This window comes from Glycine max, chromosome 16, assembly GCF_000004515.6.
Source record: "Glycine max cultivar Williams 82 chromosome 16, Glycine_max_v4.0, whole genome shotgun sequence".
Taxonomy (NCBI): domain Eukaryota; kingdom Viridiplantae; phylum Streptophyta; class Magnoliopsida; order Fabales; family Fabaceae; genus Glycine; species Glycine max.
Genome location: NC_038252.2, coordinates 2,956,255 through 2,972,773, shown reverse-complemented (window position 1 = coordinate 2,972,773; position 16,519 = coordinate 2,956,255). Strand labels below are relative to the sequence as shown.

The 16,519-nt window shown below is 32.9% G+C and overlaps 1 protein-coding gene across 7 annotated transcripts in view; it reads right to left on the bottom strand.

The window, feature by feature from the left end:
• Positions 1–16,519, bottom strand: part of LOC100811732 (uncharacterized) — a 46,744-nt gene that overhangs the window by 22,880 nt on the left and 7,345 nt on the right. For 4 of the 7 annotated variants that reach the window (XM_041010752.1, XM_041010754.1, XM_041010751.1 and 1 more), the window contains 2 exons: positions 16,256–16,507; positions 15,399–16,115 (listed from right to left, as the gene is read on the bottom strand). In XM_041010752.1, coding sequence (XP_040866686.1) covers positions 15,399–16,115; positions 16,256–16,507 — 969 coding nt within the window. Of the gene's footprint in view, positions 1–3,371; positions 3,671–4,081; positions 4,136–4,238; positions 4,291–5,137; positions 5,960–6,767; positions 7,473–9,064; positions 9,818–10,181; positions 10,836–12,853; positions 13,670–15,398; positions 16,116–16,255; positions 16,508–16,519 lie in introns of those variants that run through there. The other 3 variants (XM_041010756.1, XM_041010758.1, XM_041010757.1) reach the window with 3 other exon arrangements.

Genomic DNA, 16,519 nt, shown 5'->3' with positions numbered 1-16,519 from the left:
CCTTGTTGTCCATGTCTAGTTTCTGACACTGTATTAGTCGTTCATTGAAAATCAATAAACACTACCTTGACACTCCGTATTCAACTAGAGATCCTAACTGGACGAAGGCAAAATAAATGCATATAATTTAGTCACTGTATATAACATGCAGATTCTTAATATATTTTTATACGTACAAATTTATTAAATTGATTCTTATATTTGTAAATATTATCAATTTAGTCCCTCTTATAATGATAATATTTATGCGTTATTAAGTTCATACCTATATAAACATTACATTCTTAATTTACTCCATATATAAATTAAGAATGTGTTACATATATTAAAAAAATGTGTTTCTTCAAAAATGACATAGAGCTCACATTGGGTGTTCAATTAAGTATTTTTGCACGTATAGTTTTAAGTCAAAGATAAAGTGTATTTAATGTATGGTAAGAATTAAATTTTTATCACTAAAATTTTATTTTATTAGATAAAGTTTATTTGAATGGATGCATTGAAAATTGTTTTGTTTCAATTTCTTAAAAGAATTTATTTATTATAATTAGTGACAATCTTCACTATAAATAAAAGAATTAGTGGAGAATATACCAATGAAGAGAAAGTGTGTGAAAAGAGAGATGTAAAACAAAATCACTTTGTTGGGAAAAATGTCTTTATGTGAGAATGTTATCATTTTTTATGATCATTGAATGTGGTACTTGAATTTGTAGAGTAATACACAATTTTGGATGAGTTATAATCTTATAGTCATTTTTGTGATTAGGAGTCAAATCAATTTTCTATTCTTTTCCTTGACACAACTGATCCATCTTGAACTTGAACGAAGACCTCACATTTGAAGCAATTCATCACACATACAGTCTAACCAATTGGGAGAGAATCAATAGATTCCTTTTGGGAGCTATTCATCCTTCCCGAACACATCAGCTCTCCAAGTTACCCCCTTCGAACAACACTCCTATTTGGACACACAAACTTCAACAAAATGGAAGAAATGTCTCAAGACGTCGGCCCAAGGGAGGTATTATTGCTTTTTATTCATTTGGATGTGTTGTTTGATCAAAAGGAGCAGAAGGGAGTGGTAGAAAAAAATAAATTCCTCCAAATATTTTTAGGCCAGAAAAAGTTAAGATACATTGTATTCAAAATATTTTGGTGACTTATATGATGTATGCAATGTGCAATTGTATAATTACCGCACCCAAAACTTATAAGGGGGTGTGGAGGTTTAGGGGATAGGAATTACTGCACTCAGAAAAGGAGCATGCCTTAAGTATATTTCCAGTACCATACTGTTCTTTCATACATGATAACCACCACCAAATGATTGCTTTCCATATTTATTATTATTTCCTGTTTGCTCTTTCATCAAAATGCTTATAGTGTTTTTATACATATGGTTCCATGACAGGATAAAGGAGTTTTTGACACCGGCGATTCAGCTGTATCTAGTCCTTTCTTTGCGGATCTTATATTACTATAAACAACTAAACATTTTTTGTAAATTGAATTTTTGTTTATGAATAAACTTATGTCTCCTTATTATTTCATTTTCCTGATAATGTTTATGGAGGAGTTTACTGATATGAAGAAGGAGTTGCAGAAGGAAGAAACAGACCTGCTAAGGCCCAAAAGGAAAACAACTCCACCAAAATAACATTGTAACAAATTAGTGCTGAGCTAGCTGAGAGTAGTGGATGTTTTAAAATGTTGTCTGCCATGATTCCCTTGTCTACCATGATTTCTTTATCTTTATAATTCTGTTATTGCTGAGAATTAAGGATTAGAGTATCTCAATCGTGCCTATATATATATAGCTATGAAGCATTGTAATAAGCAGACAATTTATGAAAATACCATTCTCTTCTTCCTTTGTAGTTGCTGGAGGTAGCACTAGGCCTCGAATGCTAGTGTCTTTATCCCTGTTTCTGGTTTTGCTTCGTAACATTTGGTGTTTTTATTGAGAGCCCATGACCGCCTTCCATGGCTGTCATACCCATCTCCACACATCTTCGTTGCCGCACACCCCTCCTCCCTTTGTACATCCAGCTCAATCCCTTGGGATTGATTTTGAGAGTACCCGCCAATGATTGCTGAGCTTGTTTGATCCCGAGAGAACCCTTCCTTCATTTTAGCAACCACCAAACGGAGCTTCCATGACTGTCCTCCATGGCTGCCACTCGCCGTACGAAACTTCCACCTTCCACTACCACCACCCACACTACTCATCGCCAAACGAAGCTTCAATGGCTGCCGAGGACCGCCTTGAGGCCATCTTGACCAAACTTGATGTCGCTACACGCCGCCTCGACTCCCAACTGGACGCCCTTCTCCTCCGACTGCCTTGGCGACCCGGCCACCACTATCCTTCGCAGTCTCCATGCTCTGCACCCATACCAATTCCGCACCCCCACCACGCTACTCCTGCAAATAATCACAAGATGAAATTAGAAGAGCCACGGACCGTTGGCACAGCACCACGCCTTTAGGAAGAGAAGCTTTTGGAATGCCGTCCGCGGACTCCGTCTTCGCCGCCACCTCCACTGGTCGCACTCATACAGTCGCCCCCCACAACCTTACCGGGTCCGCTTCCCATTGTGGTTGTTTCCCTCATTGCCAACAGCAACCCCCACATGTCCTTCGACCATCGCGGGATCACCATTTTTGGGGTCCGCAAGGAGCACTTTAGCCGCGGCAAAGAGCTCGACCACTCTTTCCCCCTCATCTTTTACGCCACAAAATGGCTCGACTCCCGCAACATTAATCTCCATCTGCTCATTTCTTCACCCATTTTAATTTGGGATCCGGATTCAAATTTTGAAGTCATAATTTGAAGTCGCAACACCTTGAAGACCAAGTGTTTTTGATGGGACTGGGAAGGATAGGAAGAAAGAGTTGCAGAAGGAAGAACACAACATCCCACGGTGGTAGCATTTGGTTACACAATGATCATTGTGGTTATGCTTCTTTATGACGTTTCCACTGATGATATTGATAGAGCTCCGGCCAAGTTATACATATTGGTGGTATAATAAGAAATAAGTTCTATTGGACTGTTTTCTCTCAAAATCGATGCAATTCAATTTGTGAATATCCTTTATTTGTCGTGGTCAGAAACTTGAGAAAATAATAAGTCTTTTTAACTTCTTTTTTTAAAAAATCTTTTGAAATCCTTATAAATGAAGGATAATATAATTTTCAGGATCACAACAACAATTATATTGCCGTCCCGTTAGTGATCTTGAGTAATTAAAACTGATGATAAACTTTTTTAGATGTTAATTGTAGGAGATGGCCAAATTGTTGTAAACTCCAATTATAATCAAGAGTTACGTTGAAGCATGAAACATAGGTAAAATTAAGGATAAACAAACAAAACAAATATAACTTACAAAATACAAACAGTACAGTCAATACTTCATCTTTGTTCTTCAACTCCGTTTATCACTTAAAATCACACATTACATAATATAAAGAATAGAACAATGTATTTCACCATCGAATATGTAGAACCACACGCATGCATAACTCTTATTGTTTTTTTCAACACACAAATTAACAAACTTAGTGAAACCAAGGCTACTTTATTCATCTGCATCAGTTCTTCCGTCAATCTCTTCTTACTGCAATATTAGAGTTCGGACACGGACTCAACCTAGATAAACTGTAAAAACAACTATTTTACTTTTATATAATAAAAAAATTCTAAATTTAATTATAGAAGTAATAAAATTAGAAATATATATATATATATATATATATACACTCTAGGTTTAGGTGATCCTTCCAAATCATAAGCCTTCTCCAGTGCCTGGGTGGGTGCGCGAAATCATCGATTCTAAGTGCTAATAATATAATAGGGATTCCCCTACCCTTAAATCAGTAGGGCAAGTCAATTTGACCTTCCCCGCTGGAGGATTCTGTAACCACTAGAATCTTTCGAGGGCTTGGTTTGGAGTTATATATATATATTTATATTTATATAATGGCTACCTTAAAAATCACAAGAATTTAATGGCTACCAATAAAACATAAGTCAAAAAAATCAAAATAATGCTTATATAAAATTACTTACACATTAGACTTAATCAACAGGTAATGAAGAACACTTTAACCTCCTAATCTTCATCTGCAAGTAATATAAAAGAAAAGAAAACATATAAAGTAATGATATATAGCATATCTACCTTAAAAAACTAACAATTCCAGTTATCAGTTAATATTTGTTGTACCATATTTCCTGTCGAACCCAAATGGTCAGGGGGCACTTGAAGCATCTGGAACCTATTTTTTTAAAAAAAAGAATAGATACAACTTAATCCAAGCATGATAAGTTTAACACATTACGCTAAAAATTATGGTCTTAACTCTTAATTCTAAGCATGAATATCTACCCGCCTTTACGGCTTTGTTATTGGACTCCCTTCGTAAATTAATTTAGAAAAAAAAAGTTATACCTTATTTATCAACCCTTCCACAAATAAATGTCAATCAAGTATTTGTTTTAATGAAAATCCAATTCTACATGCCACTGAAGAGGAAAGAAAAGAATGCTACAAATTAGCTGATGCAGTGCTAGGGACGTTTCAGTTGGCAGTCCATTTTGCTCACTATAGTTATTATAATGACAATATTCCAAAATTATCTTAGTATAACATCATGATGGTTTTGATATTACTATCTACAAGACTAATTGTAATCTATGAGGCACTCGTACTTTTATTTGCTTTGTGTGTTCGTATTCTATAGTTTCAATGTTTTGATATGTATTATGAAGTATTGAATTCTTATAAAAAAACAAATCTTTAGGTATACATCATATATACCATGATTCCAAATTCATCACTAAAATATGAACGAAATCATAAACATGTAATTATTATCTATATCCATAATTTATCATAAGCATGTAAAACAGTCCTTCAAAAAAACAAAAAGAAAAAAAGATAAGCCTTGTCTCTAAAAGCGTCCATGAATATTTCCCAAAATCCTATTGTGAATGAACTCTCTTAGTCGAAAGGTTATAAATGTGATGATTGCTAACAAATACCATGCACTTTCCATCCAAAAGGTTCTCTAACTGACACACATCATTGACAAAATGTTCAAATAAAAAAAATTAAACACATACCGTTGCCTGAAATGCATTCCGAATGGTAGAATTGAGATCAATATCCAATGGGATAGCTTCTGATTTCTTCTGAAACTTAACTCCATACAACTTATCTGCATCTATGGTACCAGCAGATAAAGTTTCCAAACAGTGGCAATTGATTACTGACAATTGCAGCAAGGATGGGAAACTCAATCTCCCTGTATAAAAGCTTGTGAGATTTGGTAAAGATTCAAGATTCAAATAAAGAAGCTGCCGAAATATTATCTCGTCTTCATTTGATCCATCCCCCTCCTTAGACACTATCTCTTTAATTGATTCACAGCTTCTTATTTCCATTATTTTGAGCCGAGACAAACTTTTGGCTGTTGAGGATGTGAACAAGTTTTCCAACCCATGGCACTCAAATACAAACAAACACATCAGATTGGGGAAACATATGGGGGATGGTGCCAAGTTTCTTAAAACTGAACAACTGCTTACATCCAAGGTTTCTAGATTTCTGAGAAAAGGCTCAATCAAAGTGTTCTCAAAACCTATGGTTTCAAGCTCTGAAAGGGACTCCAAGCTTAATACTTTCAGCTGTGATAGGAGTCCAGTATCATCCACATTAGGACTTTGAAAGCAGAAAATCTCCTTGAAGGAACTACAATACACCTCAAGCTTCTCAATATTGGGCACCTGTTGTAGAAATCCATATGCAAATTCATAGGACTCAACGCTGAAGTTCAGCAAAATAAGAGCTTTTAAATTGTGCAAGACGTTTCCTGGAAATTCTCCATGCGGAATCATCTTCAGTTCATTTTCACCGAGTGTCAGGTGCTGCAAATTGGGTGTAAGCTACAAAGAGAAACCAATATAACCAAGCTAAAGCAGGTTAGGGAATTTATAGATCCAGCTCTTCTATATAAAACTGAAATAATGAACTTTCATGCTAAAAGAAGTCTGATAATTAATGACAAATTAACTTATTCAATTACATAGGTGCAAACAAGTCAATTTAAAGGAAAATAAAAGTTTTCTTAAAAACCAAAAAGAAAAAAGAAGATAAACCAGGTTAGCTAGTAATAAGGTGGAAGGGATTTTGATAATGTATGTGTCTAAACAAATTTATTTCTAGTTTAATATTTTTAGATGGAATTGATGAATGAGATCATTAGAAAAGTTGTAGAGGTTCCTACAGAGAAGAAGATAATGAAAAATATTTTAGATGTTTGGTAGGAGATTGTTTATAAAGATCTGAGCATCATTAATACATGATATATGATGAAGTACAATAGGGTACGTGTGTAAGAATCTATAATTGACTGTATTAATGGGCATAAAGCTTAAATGTACATTGCTGTATCGTGAATGCAACATGTTCCTTTATAAATACATCATGATCAATATTCTAGAGTATGTGTATATTTGACTTGTGTAGAAAAATGGGAGTTAATACACATAGAAGATAGAAAACAGAATTACTGTATAAATGTGATTTTTACAAATATTTTTTTATTTATTTTAACAGCATGTACCAGTCAAATATCACCAACACGATTAAGTAGTAAAGAAACTAATGATGTCAATTGAATTCATATAATAGTAGTAAAGCAATTAAGTTCATTTTGCAGGCACCGGTCCAGATCCTACAGCAAGAACAAACCTGTAAAAGCAATGGTACCTTTTCAATACAGATTTGATTTTTAGTATTTGGTTCTACATGTGAAAATGTCTTCAACATGTCACACTGCAAAAAACACTTTAACTCTGGCAAATCACATATCGTGAGTGACGTCAGGCAGAGGAATGTAAGCTCAAGATTTGTTCCGTTGGGATCTGCATTATCCTCTGCAACAATAGCCATCAATCCCTCACAGTGTTGCACAACTAGATTTTCAAGTTTCACAATATCTTTGGCTACTGTTGCAGGAAACACACTAGTAAGGTTTTCACATTTCTCAACATGTACTTGCTGTAGAAGTTGCATCCTGAGAATTCTATGAGGGTCGTCATTCCAAACGTTCTCCAGATTTGGCAGCCGCTGTAAAACCAATTTCTTGAGAGGAAAAGGGAGGGGGAAGATGGTTGGTTCCATAGTTGTCATTATTCTGTCTTGTCTTGTACATTTCACATCAAATATGGTTTTCACAGAATCGCAGTCTCGAACTTCCAATGTTTCCAATTCAGTTAACAAACGAAGTAAATTGAAAGGTAGTACTGCATCTGATAAAAATTGGCAGCCGTCCACAATCAAGGAGTGCAATTTACTGAAGCACAAATCTGGGATTGGTAGTGAGCCTTGCCATATCTTTTGCAGTGGATTATTTCTGAGTCTAAGATCTGATACCTGGCGTGCAGACTTTGAAATCTGCACATGCAAAAAAATAGATAAAAATATGAAATTAATTATTTACGAGGGTCAATACCAATTGGGATTTAGAACATAACATCCAAATTTGTTTGTACTAACACTTCAATAAAAAATTGTAGTTTTGCTGGGTTTAGAGGATTTTAGGTCTAGTATTGATCATGACAAACTTGCATGAAATTCAATGATGACCTTGCCTTATTTTATTGAAATTGTTTTGAAATGATTCCATCAGACCATCCCATTTCTTGGTTTTGGCATCTCAATTATTATTAATATTTAGGTTTCTTCCTTCACCCTATTGTGTGTGTGCCTTCTAACTATTTTCCGCAACATGTGGAGTGGACGATGTGAACTTGGACACTAAAATTTTCACTTCCTCTCTCTCTGTGCCTTTCTTAACAACCCAAACCATCACAATGTTTCTTAAACCTGTTCATTACTACTAACAAATCAAAATCAGCACCTAAATTTTATTGGTCTACCTGTAACACTTATCATGGCATTCTCTGTCCACCGGAAACAAAACCAAGTTAGTTCTGGGAGAAGTAAATAATAAAAAATAGGAATACAAGGAGATCAAGTAAAGTGTGAAAACTGAAAAGTGTTCTAAGTAGCTGGTTGTGTGTGAACTTCTAAAGAAGACTTTTTTTAAGGCAAGGTGTTCCGTTTTATCATTTATTTTCGTCGCATTACTGGATCTGTTAGGCAGGTGGTGAGGGTAAATGAGAGAAACAAGGATTAAATAAAATAAAGAAGAAAAAACTCTGTAGTTGACTTGTGGATATTACTATTAGAGTTGACTTGTGGAATCAAAACATTATTATTCATCTCAAAAGTATTCTTTGCTTCAGGATCACGATTCACAAAGGTAAATGTCCCTCAGAATTTTCCCTCATTGTCAATAGAGTTGAGTCACAGCTAGGAGAGTGGGGGATCTCAGACTGTTGTGAAGGCTAACTTGGAAAATGATTCAAAGGTTTTAACCGGTGATGTATATAGGTACTTCACCGCCTAAAGATGGTGGTTATCAATTAACTGATTCCAGAACAGAACATTCATTCTAACGTTATCATGAGTACACGCAATGATAGTTTTTTCTCTCTAGAGATTTCTAGAAATTTAATTAAGAAATAATAAACTCTATTTTCAAAAATTAAAACTATAACTAATCTTTTGAGTGAATTTGTGATATCTCTAATCAAAAGTTCGATATTAATTCTTCAGAGGTATAAAAATCTATTTAAAGGATTAATCCTCACTTAATAAATTATTCTTTCATATGCACAAACTTTGAGATCAAACTCTTAATCAGGTAACATCATATTCACTAATCTTTTCCACATAGCATACTTATCAATCAAACCCAGATTTACTGATTTTCTTAACCATGTATAAAAAAAAAAAAATACACACATATTTATTGCTTTCAATTTGGGAGTTATTTACAAGGAAAACTATTAAATTCATGAGCTTTCCTTATCAAAAAGTTGGGTATGTGATGATTGCTAACGAATAACATGCACTTTCCATCCGAAAAGGTATCTTATAACAACAATAAAAACGCTGAATAAAAAAAGTTGTACACATACCTCTGCTAGAAATGCCTTCCGTATGGTAGACTTGAGATCAATTTCCAATGGCATGACATCTGAGTACCCGCTCTTTAATTGAACTCCTAGCAACTTGTCTGCTTTTAGGGTACCCGGACATAAAGTTTCCATCCCGTGGCATTTGATTACTGACAATTTCTCCAAAGATGGGAAACTTAAACTCCCTTCGTAGAAGCTTCTGAGATCTGGTAAGTCTTTAAGTACCAAACAATTGAGCTGCGGAAATGTTATCTCATCCTCATGTGATTCATCCCCCTCCTTAGACACTATCTCTTTAATTGATTCACAAAATTCTATCTCCATATTTTGGAGTTGAGCTAAATTTTTGGCTGTTGAGGATGTGAACAAACATAGCAGGCTATTGCAACTTTTTACTTTCAACTTTGTCAGATTGGAGAAAGACATTGTGCATGGTACCAAATTTAGTGACCCAATGGAAACGAGCTCTGGAAGGGACTCCAAGCGTAACACTTTCAGTTGTGATAGGAGAGTAGTATCATCCACATTAGGACTTTGAAGGCAGAAAATCTCCTTGAAGGATCCATCACACACCACAAGCTCCTCTATATTAGGCACCGGTTGTAGAAATCCATGTGGAAATACATCGGACTCAACATGAAAGCACAGAGTTAGAACTTTTAACTTGTTTAAATGGTTCCCCTGAATTTCTCCATGCAAAATCATCTTGAGTTCGTTTTGACCGAGTGTTAGATGTTGTAAGTTGGGTGTAAGCTATGAAGAGAAACCAATAACCAAGCAAACACAGGTTGGTTAGGGCAGTTATAGATCCAGCTCTTTTATATATAATTGAAATAATGAACTACAACGCTAAAAGATGTCTGATAATTGATGACAATTAACTATTTAAAAAATAAAAAAGGTGCACACAAGTCAATTTAAAAGAAAAAAGTTTACTTAAAAACCATATATATAAATGAGATAGGGAGTTTTTGTAGTAGTTCTTTGGAGAAGAAAATAATGAAAAATCTTATATGGTTGCTAGGAGATTGTTTATAAAGATTTGAGCAACTTTAACACACGATATATGATAAAGTAAAATGACATGAGTAAGAATCAATGAGAATAAAGTTCGAACCTCAATTATTTTTGTTGCATCATGAATGCAATATATACCATTATAGTTGAACTTCGGCAAATCCCATAGCGTCAATGACTTCACACTGGGGAACGTTAGCTCTAGATTTGTTCCTTTTGGATCTGCATTATGCTCTGCAACAACTGCCATCAACCCCTCACAGTGTTTCACAACTAGATTTTCAAGTTTCAGAAGATCTTTGGCTACCGATGTGGGAAACACACTAGCAAGGCGTTTACAATTGTCAACATATACTTCTTGTAAAAGTTGCATCCTTGGAATTCTATGAGGATGTTCATTCCAAACATTCTCCAGATTTGGCAGCTCCGATAAAGTCAATTTCTTAAGGGGAAAAGGGAGGGGGATGCTGGTTGCTCCCATAGTTGTCATTTTTCTGTCTTGGGTTATATACTTCACATCAAATATGGTTTTCACATATTCACAGTTTTTAACTTCCAATTCTTCCAATTTAGGTAATAAAGGAAGTAAATTGAAGGGTAGCACTGCATCGGATAAAAATTGGCAGCCGCCAACAATCAAGGTGCCCAAGTTACTGAAGCACGAGTCTGGGATCGACAGTGAGCCATGCCATATCTTTTGTACTGGGCTATCGCGGAGAATAAGATATGATTCACTTCGTGCATACTCCAAAAGCTGCACATGCGTGCAAAAGAATGAATAATAATATGACATTAACTATTTGAGTCCCCGTAAGAATTGAGATTTAGAATTTTGTTTCATTTTCGTAATATCAAATATTATTGAACTGTTTACTTTCATTAAAAATTGCAATAAAATATGAGAAATGCTAAGAATATACCATCTAACACATTTTTAATACATTATTTCTGATTAGTTAAAATTTGTTAAAAATAAAAAATTTTGTGGATCTCACATGATATTTAATGATTTTTTCTAGATTTTGTAATTTTTAATAAATTATAATCAAATTAGAGAATATGTTTTAAAAATGTCTTATGTGTAATTTAAAGATAACATTGTGATAATTGTAGTGCTTACTTATATTTGCACTTTGAATTTTACAACAATTATCTCACTTTCTTTTCACTATTGCTTTGTTTGATACCATTTAGTTAGGATGATTTACCTTCTCTGAGGATTTATTTTTCATGTGGTTAATTTTAGGAATTTCATTAGGTTTTTATTGTGTTTTTTAGAGACTTAGTGGGCCTTGAAAAGGAGCTGAGGAATTGAAAATGAAGATTGCTCACTTAGCAAGTCAATCCAGTCTCTCAACAAGGAAAAGGACGTTAGAGGAAGGACACGTGGAAACTTGTAGGCTAAGCGAGAACTTTTGTAGGCTATGCGAGTAGTATATTCACAAAGCGAGCAAACCTCGTTGTCAAAGAATTCAACTTAATTTTAATTCGCTTGGCCAGCAAATGCAAAAAAGACAAAATAGAAATCCTCCACCTATTTAAGACATTTTTATCATTGGAAGAGAGGAAGCATCAACCTAGGATTGTGTGGATTGTGTGTGGAGGCTGGAGAGCTCTCACCCACTCCATTTTTCTTCATTTTCTCTTTTTTATTTTTGTATTTTAATGTATCTCATGACAATGAGAGACTAGTATATTTATTGTTGGAGAATTAGTGTACTAAACATACTCTCATGTAATTAGTCCTTATATTTATTTAGTATTAATTTATGTGTTATTGCTTCTTTTCATTTTTTATTGCTTGTGTTTATGGATTGATCACCCATATATACATGTTTTATAGTTTAAAATGACATTGTGAAATACTTTTTAATTAATTAAGATTTGAAAGTAGCTTCTAATGCGTGTTATATCTAAAAAAAGAATAACACTTATTATACTTTTTAATCTTTGTTATTGAATTCAAATGGTTTATCTTGACTTGTTAAGAAATTAGGAGTTAAGTTAATCAACTTAAGCTCTTTCATGTGAGAAATCATGATTAGATACAAAAATCATGATCAGATGGGTCACCCATGAGTAGACTCAACAAGTTTCTGATTTCGGAAGATTGGTTGTTATTATGGCCAAAAATAGTTCACAATGGGATTTGAAGTGAGGTTTATCATATCATTGTGCAGCTATGTTGCGAGACAAGGAGGCTAATTGAGTCCTCAAACCGTTATTGTGTTGAACTGTTGGAGAGAGGTGGGAAAAAAATATAGTTACTCAAATAAGGAAAGAGACTACAATAACATGAGGGGGATTTATTTGGATGGTATCGTGTTTCCTTTTCTCGTCTTTGGAAGCCTCTAGTTCAGTTTTATGTATATTGATGGTGGCAAAATATTACAGCGAATAATATGAGAGTCTCATTCATGCATATATTTGCTTGTTTTTATATGTATGACCATACCATATTTTGGCTTTAATTTGTACAAGGAGGGTCACATTTTAGGGACGTTGCAGTTTGGTTGCAGTGAGACTAATCTTTTGTATCTTTTGTCATTGTAGTTGCGCACACCTTGTGCTTCGATCCTGGTCACTTGATTTTAATGAATCTTCTTTTTGCCTCTAAAAAGAAAATTAAACTTACTAACTAAAGCATCTTAAGCCAAAAACAAGCATTTATAATTTCCAATCATGACAGGTAATTTTTTCTATCTATTGAAAGAAGAAACAACGTTCATAAAATTATGAGAATTTGTATTAATTAAAAAAATAAATAAGTACCTTATTTTTAAAATCTTTTTGTATGGTGGCATTCAAGTCACCTTCCCACTCCCATCTCGATTCCTTTTCTCCTTCAAAAGCAAATATATTTTGTAACTTTGGAGCTGTTGTGCGATTCTCGGTGAATGTTTCCATCATGGGGCATCCATCCACAATCAACATTTCCAATGACGGGAATTTAAATTCACAGTTCTTGTAACTGCAAAAACTTGTGAGGTTTCTGAGCTCTTGAAGTTCTATAGTAATCAATTTGCTGAATTCAATTTCCATCACTCTGCCTTCTTTATTTTCATCAATGGTTACTATTTCCTTTACATTATCACAATAAATAACCCTCATGCTCTTAAGTTGAACCAAGCTTCGGGCCGTCGAGGATGCCATTAAAAAATTTAATCCACGACAAAGACTTACTTCCAAATTTGTCAAGTAAGCCAATGATACCGAGGGAGGAGCCAAATTGCTCAATTTGCGGCACACATGTAAGCTCAAAAGCTCTAGTCTCTGTAGAACTGGCTCTCGTTCAAATCCTAAATCCTTTATCTTTGAATCCTGCAAAACCAATTCCTTCAGTTGTAATACGGTTCCCAAACATGGCACTGATGTCAATTTAAGCAAATGTTGAGAGTCAAAGTCATCCAATAGTAACTTTTCTAGATTTGGCATTCTGTACAGAATCAGACGGAGAAGTTCACCACTTTTTACTGATCTCACCCAAAGCTCTTTTAAAGAGTGCATTCGGTACTTCATGGTGTTGGTTGATAACCAATTCTGCGCTTCGTCAAAGCAAATATCCATATACTCCAAGTTGGGGATTACCTAGAGAAAAATGAAACAAAAAATAATTACAGTGAAGAAGGAAGTTACTTTTATATGTATATATCGTATGCTTATCCATGGTCGAGCACCCTCATAACCCATTCATTTATTTGATTTTTTGACTTTTTGGTTTAGTTTTTGTAGTTTCTATTGGATTGCAATGGTTTATGAAAAATATTGATTTGTTTCCATTGGAGTAACAAATATTACTAATACAAAAGAAAAAGAGAGAAAATTAACACAATATGATATGTATATTAATAAATAGCTTGATAGGGAGAGAAGAATACAAAAATAATTGAATAAATTATTGTATGAGTTTTTGTATGTCTAGACATTTTTTTTTAATTTTTTATTGTTGATATTCAATATAAATATCTAAATAAATGCCAGATAGTATCATAAAACTTTTTTTATTAATTAAAAAATTTGTTTGACTTTTTTAATTATGTTTGACAAACAAGTTTATTTTAATAATATGTAATATTGTTTGAGACATTACTCTCTTTATCCCATTATAACTATCATCCTAAGTTATTCTATGTAAACAAAAAAAATTAATTCATTATTAAAATTAAATAATAATTTTACAAAATTAATTTATTTTTGTTTTTTAGCTCACATCGTTAATATTATAAAAAATATAAGTGAAAAAAAAAATTAAGATTATATTGAAAAATTAAAATGATAATTATTTTGAGATTTTTTTTTCTTTTTACATGATGATTACTATGGAACGAAGGGAGTAATATTTTTTAAAATGTTAATTAACTTCTAATTTCATATATATATATATATATATATATATATATATATATATATATATATATATATATTATTCTCTTTTTTATTTTTAAAATAGTTATTATTTTTTTAATTTTCTTTTTACATTAGATAGGTTTTATTATTATTTTTGTTTCTCTTAACAATATGATTTTATTTTATTTTTCTATTATTATTGGATATATATTTTTACATTATACTATGCACTTTAATTTATTTATTATATTTATTTTATCATTTTAATATTATACTTCAAGATATATATATATCTATATATATATATATCTATATATATATATATATATATATATATATATATATATATATATATATATATATATATTGATCTTGTTATACAAATGAGAAGAGTATATTATTTTTTCTATATTTTTTAATATTATTTATAGTGTAGTGTTTATTTTTATGATTATGTTGTTATTTTAAAATATTGTATCCAATACACTAATCAACATAATGAAATATGACAATGTAGTTAAGTTATGTTATCTTTATTTTATTTTAAATTTGATTAAAAATATTATAAGATATAATATAAGATTACTAGTAGAAAACACAGTAAGAATTAGAACTAAAATTTAATTAAAAAATTATTTATTGAACAGTTAAAAAAATTTAAATTAATAAAAAAAGAATTTAATATTTATGAATTAATAGTGTAAAATAATTTTACATCATCGTCTAATCACATATCATCATTTAAATTATTTTAAAATAGTTATTTTAAAAACTAACAAACTTATCACAATTATGATTAAATGAACTTATGTGTAAATTTTTCACATTACATTACACATTTTCTCTATAAAAAAAAAAAAAAAAAAACTATAACTCAAAGGATCCTCTTCATATGCAAGACATGGTAAAAGAAGATTGAGCATTTTGTTTTATCTTGATATCAATGACTGTAATGGAATATATTCCTTACCTTTTCAGCTGAGAAAACTGGTTTTACTTCTTCGTTTGTGGTTTCACTGGTTTCTATTGGGAATGTTTTAAGCTTCTCACAACGGCCCATTGTCAACTTCTTCAATCTTGGACATTCTATAAAATGCTTCCCCTTGTAGAAACGCTTGAGGTTTGATAGGCTATATAATTTCATGTTGGTTAGTTCAGGAAACATTAATGTTTCATTGTTTGTTTCTGATTCATCTTCAACGATCTCTAGCATTCCCTCACAGCTCATCACCGACATGGATTCAAGCTTTCGAACATCTTTGGCCACAGATGCTGGAAAGACATTCCTCAGTTTATCACAGTCATCAACCTGTATACTCCGCAGTCTTTTGAAGTTAAGAATTCCTCCTGGATCTGTGCTCCACACTAGCTTCAAGTTTGGGAGACTCCATACTTCAATAAGCTGCAAATTTGTGTCTATCGCAGAAGATACATCTACTTGCTGAGAATCTTTGATTTCAAAAATCACTTCTACTGACTCACAATCATAAACCTTCAAGCTGTTCAAACTTGCAAACCATCCTTCCATGTGACTCGGAAAAATCTTATCTATTTTTTTGCACCCATATATGTGCACAGAAATGAGACTAGAAAAGGAATCTGCACTCATCACTTCAGCATGCCATATGTCTGTTAACATATTCATTTTACTGAGGTGGATTTCTTCCAACTTAGGAAAGACGCAGACCTGCACTTTGATGCAAACAAGCCATTATTTGGCAACGAAACTTAACAGAAATGCACATAAATGAGTGTGATGAAGAAATGTACATATTTACATAACATTCAGTCAACTATAAAAATTTACTTATTCACACCTATACACACCTTTTTGTCTGCACTATTTCCTTCAGTCTCAAAAATCTTCTCCATCAACGGACACTCACTTACGAAGAGTCCTTTCAGTTTCTTCAAACCACTAGCCACAGACAATGAACATAAATATCTCAAATTATCACAACCTTTCACAACTAATTTTACTAAGCTATGAAAGCAGAAACTTGACAGTGGTTGGTCACTCCATATCTTATGGATACTGACTGAGGATAAATTCAAGCTCTCTAAGTTTGGAATTTCAACCTGCAAGCAAGC